Here is a 4786-nt window from a genome sequence, read left to right as displayed (position 1 = left end):
CCCTCAGATTCATATTAATTGACTTCAATATGGATGTATCTAGATACGGAGGGAGTACTATGTTTGGCGCCCAGACTCTTGAACCCATAGCCTCGAGCAGGATGGAGTCGCGGTCTGCCCCTAGCTGCCAACCGTATTTCTTACTAAGTGTGATAACCAGTTAGATGCCTAATGTGCCGCGCGCAGAAAACGTAGTGAAAGATAGGCGAAATTAGGCAGGTGATTATGATGAAAATTCTATTCAAAGAGTTATGGTTGATACAGGGAAAATGTCAATGTTACACTCCTAGATGTATTCCTAACTGTTATCCTCTTAGATTTGGTTGGGACTTGGGAGCAATTTATCTAATGCTCAACTGTAACGGGTAAAAAGCTAATGCAGGATGCAAGAGACATAATCACGGAGCAACTGAACATAAGTGCACACAATAGCACCAGACTGACAAGTTCGTCGCCTAAGCACTGGCATGCAATAAAGGTCAAAGGCTCGTAAGGTCTTCTATATACAGAATATACACAGTTCATTCTTCTCGATCCTCCAAGTATAACTGACATCTTTTTCTAGGCAACTTTACATCTGTTCCTTGCTAACCGCCGGTGGTAGAGGGATAAAAACAGGATAGTAGGTGTTTAGTTCGAGATGCTCCAGGATCCGTTGCGCGGCCGACAGGTAGGAGGAATGGCCATCAACAAGCTCAGTAACATCAACCTGCAAAAATTGCACAGAAAGTTATGTACGAGACTGCTGAACCTAGAGAGTCAGTGATCAAGAAGCTTACATTTTCGACACCAGGAATATCAACCGCCTGTATTCCAGCCAATCCTTGGGTGAGTAGACTGCATGGGTGAATTAGTAAGTCATAGAAAAGATGGCGACCCTAAATGTTCCATCTATGATCATCAAGTCCAAAACCTCAGCTAGGGAGTATGAATTATAAGAAAAACAACAGTGTTTTATACCTTGCACGAAAGGTGACACCGAGAATCCAGTCATCTTTGGAGTACACATTCACAAATCTTCCAGCAACCATCTGCAGTGAAGAAGGGGCACATCAATGTCATGCAAACAGCGTGGCAAGTTTAAGATGCTTGAATGTGGCACGCATGCAGCTTCATATCATGATGTTTCTGCTCAATGGATGGTACCTTCCTAGCAGGCTCCCACTGCTCGCCTTTCACGGAAACTGGTGCACCTAGGAGTACAACCCTCTCGACAAGTCCTTCTGTTTCCAGAAACAAGTGAGTAAACCTGTAACGAACTATAAAGATAAAGGAGATCGTCACACAAAACATACCATTATCACTTGATAAAGCAAGCTCCTGTAAACATTTGAATATGACACGCGCCCCTAGTGAAAACCCAACAAGGGTAACAGGCCTGGGAGGTTATTAGTATCAGCGGGAAATATAATCCGAGAAACTAAGTGCACCAAATAAAATGAGTTACAGGTGGAATTACCTGTTCCCTTGCAATCCCTTCATAAGTACTTCAGCAAGCATTTTTCCTGCCTTGTCTGATCTGAAAGACCACAATAGATTAGTTCAGTAAACAATTTGCTTTGATGAAAAAATGGCACTGCAACCTATGTTGAGTGCGTAACTGCATATGCATAATAATGTGTTATAACATCACAATCTTCCTGAATTTGAATACACATTCTCCAAAAATAAGAGAAAATAAGCAGTACTACTGCTAAATCGGTGGGCATTGCAAGTACTGAATACTACTGGAGTTTGCAGATACCTGTCTATAGCAACGGACCATTTGCTATCAATAAAATCCGTAGCTGCAAGCAGAGTAGCAGGCCATGCAAATGCTGCAAGAAAGCCACTTAAAACTGTTCTCATCGCTCCTTGCTTCATTAATTCCAGAGCAAGTCCTGCATCAACAAATATAAATGTTAACTAAAGTAATTTGCAACAGTGCAAACAAGATGTACGAATCTGCAAATATTACTTGATGTTAACCAATCTTGTATTGCTGTACTCACTGCAATTATATGCTTAGACTCCCATTGAAGAATATACCTGCCATTCATTACTCCATACTGTATTTAGCTTTTAAGCATGTGGATGGAGGACTGCAGTTATAATCTGGAAAAGTACTCAAAAAACATTTAGACCTTTCTAGGTTATCCTTCCATCCTTCCCAAGGTCTAATGTAGTCCTCCTCATCAAAAGCAAATCCAGAAACCAAGATGCCAACCGCAAGACGCTGAAAGGGTGAATGTCATTTACAGAGACCAAATCAGTTGATTACTAAAAGGATTGATGACATTGTAGTGACATGGAATTTGCTGTGAGATCACAAAGAGATGAAGAACTCACACCCTGATTATGGTTCTCACCAATCGGTTTGAACTCAAATTCTTTTACACTCCCAATCCTTCTGGCCATTTTGGTCCCCGTCAAGCCAGCTCCAGCAGCTGATTTACAAAGATCATTCCAAAGTTATAAGTAACTAAGTAGAATATTTCCACACAATCATTCTTGTTGACCCATTCCATCTCTCGTGAACAAGAAGTGAAATTTTACGTGGCATAGCATGATAGCAGTTTAGCATGACCAAGAAAAGGCTCAAAAAATAACATCACCACAAGGGTGCGGACAGGGCCTTTAGACGTACCCCCAAATGATGCAGCCACTGCCACAGAGCCAGCAACAGATCCTGCAGCAGTAGCCATAGCAGCAAATCCACTGGCACCTATAACGGGCATAAGTGTTCCCAGGGTTGGAGCAAGAGCACCAAATCCAGCAGCAATTGCTGGAGCAGCTAAACCTGTTATGTACAATAGAGAATATGAGCCATCTGGAGTAGTGTGTGCAAGAGAAACTACTCAAGATTTTTAGTGTCCCGACATAATTTCCATATAATTCTTTTCGTACCCCCAGTAATAGCCAGTAATGCTCCTCCAGTCAACGCAGCTGCACCAATGATTCCTCCACGCTTCCATTTCGCCCATTTGCTTTTGGGCGACGCGTTTTCTCCCGACTGTTCTTGTTCTTTTGCTGCTGCCATAGCAGAGCACGCAACCATTACCTCAATGGCTTCCTACAATATATAACAGAATGGCTGATCACAAAACTATGTAACACAGCCTGAAGACACAACACTACGTTTGATGATCTCAGAATGCAGTTCGGTGAAACTCTATCTATAACTATAACTCTGCTGCACTGAAAAAGAATAGATTGTACAAACCATTTTGATCCACTTCACATCAAGCCACGTTGCTAGTAACCGAAGAGCGACCCGATGCCGAGCGTCGTAGCCCTTCCTGAAGCGAGATGACTTCCTGTCCTCTTCCTCTTGCGAGACGGGCTTATCAGCCACGCAGGCAGAGAGAAGCGCGAACAGCAACGACATCTTGCGGTGATCGGTGGCAGGAACGTCGTCCAGGGACAGCTTATCGACTCCCAGCAAGTCCTCGGGAGAGCCTCCCGCGGGGGATTCGGCCGTACCGGAACTGGTAGAGGGACCTTGATCGCCTTCTTTGGTTGATTCATCCTCTACATGATCACTTCTCAAACTCATTGCCATCACATCGACTCCTTTGGCCAGCGCGTGCTCCTGGTCGGATCTGTCCGAAGAGCTCTCGGCGTCTTCTTCGAAGATCATCCTTAGGAACTACAGAATGGAAGTGAAATGAGACGCTTAGAAGCACAATTGGGGATAAACAAAGCTATGTGTTCGGAGCTTAATCCCAAATCCCACAGTGTGGAATCCCCAAATGAGCCCACTGGCTGAAATGTAAATCGAACCGAGGGGGCGAGCACAGGGTAGGATGGAAGCCGTGTGGGAGGGTGTGGTGGCTCGTACCGCGCCGATGTGGTGCTTGGCCTCCGGCGACGCCGCCGTCTCCTCCAGCCCCGCCCACGCCGCGGGGTTGATCTCCAGGAACCTGGCAGACGGCGATCCCCAAACCGCGAGTAAGTGAAGCTGAAGCGTTCGTGTCAGAATTCGCAGTCAATGTTGGGGGCGAACCTGAAGACGGGGCGGAGGAGGCCGCGGGAGTCGTGCGTCCAGAGCCCCGCGTCGTCGGCGGCGTCCTCCCCGCTGCCTCCGGAGCTGCCGCTGCTCCCGCCGCTGGCGCTGCTGGCGCGCTCGTCGTCTGCGGCGGCGGCGGGGGAAGGGGCGCCGAGGAGGACGGACTGGTGGATCTGCGCCTGGCGCAGCGCGAGCGCGAGCAGGGCCCCCGCCGCGTAGCGCTGCGTCGGCGTCAGCAGCGCCGCCGCCATGGGTGGGGTGGGGTTCGTTTGAACGGGGCGGGCGGCGGCGCGAGTAGCGTGCAGGAGTTGGTAGCTCGCTGGGGTGGCGTCCGCTCGGAGGAAGAAGGTGATGCGGACCTTGGGCTGGTCGCCTTGGCGTCGCGTGGGCGGCGCCGCCGCGCCGGTGGGGTTTTATATGTTTGTGGCGGTCAAATCTCGGGGAGGTTTCAACATGAGTTAAATACATGGTTAGTAATTTAACTTGTCACGTCGGATCGAATTAGTCACCGTACATCGGAAATACGCTGTGGCGGTAACTGAATACGCATAAAATGTTTTCTACGGTCACTCCTGCATGTAGAGCCTGTGTACGAGCTGAGCTGGCAGTCGTGGGGCCCACGTGGCAGAGTAGTTCGGTCCACGAACTTGTCAAATGGAGCAGGTCGGTCACTCCTCGTGGTGGCGGCATTTGTTGACAAAGGATTTAAGCAGTGGCTTATTTGCAAATGAGTAACTGTTTGCAAATTCCCCACGCTGCCCCCAATTCCCCACTCTGGCAAGAACCCTAGGTCGGTCT

General features: G+C 48.0%; 1 protein-coding gene across 1 annotated transcript; it reads right to left on the bottom strand.

The window, feature by feature from the left end:
• Positions 1-395: 395 nt before the first annotated feature.
• LOC127297533 (uncharacterized) lies at positions 396-4437 on the bottom strand. The gene is made up of 15 exons (XM_051327860.1): positions 3986-4437; positions 3821-3902; positions 3203-3628; positions 2887-3052; positions 2627-2779; positions 2329-2426; positions 2124-2215; positions 1958-2028; positions 1745-1880; positions 1460-1519; positions 1296-1378; positions 1147-1223; positions 961-1031; positions 780-837; positions 396-709 (listed from the first exon to the last, which is right to left on the bottom strand). The coding sequence occupies exons 1-15, from the start codon at positions 4237-4239 to the stop codon at positions 572-574; spliced, it is 1965 nt and encodes a 654-aa protein (XP_051183820.1). The 5' UTR covers positions 4240-4437; the 3' UTR covers positions 396-571.
• Positions 4438-4786: the final 349 nt, after the last annotated feature.

The sequence above is a fragment of the Lolium perenne genome, chromosome 4 (genome assembly GCF_019359855.2).
Source record: "Lolium perenne isolate Kyuss_39 chromosome 4, Kyuss_2.0, whole genome shotgun sequence".
Taxonomy (NCBI): domain Eukaryota; kingdom Viridiplantae; phylum Streptophyta; class Magnoliopsida; order Poales; family Poaceae; genus Lolium; species Lolium perenne.
The sequence above is the reverse complement of the archived record's forward strand: the minus strand, read 5'-3'. Positions and strand labels throughout refer to the sequence as shown.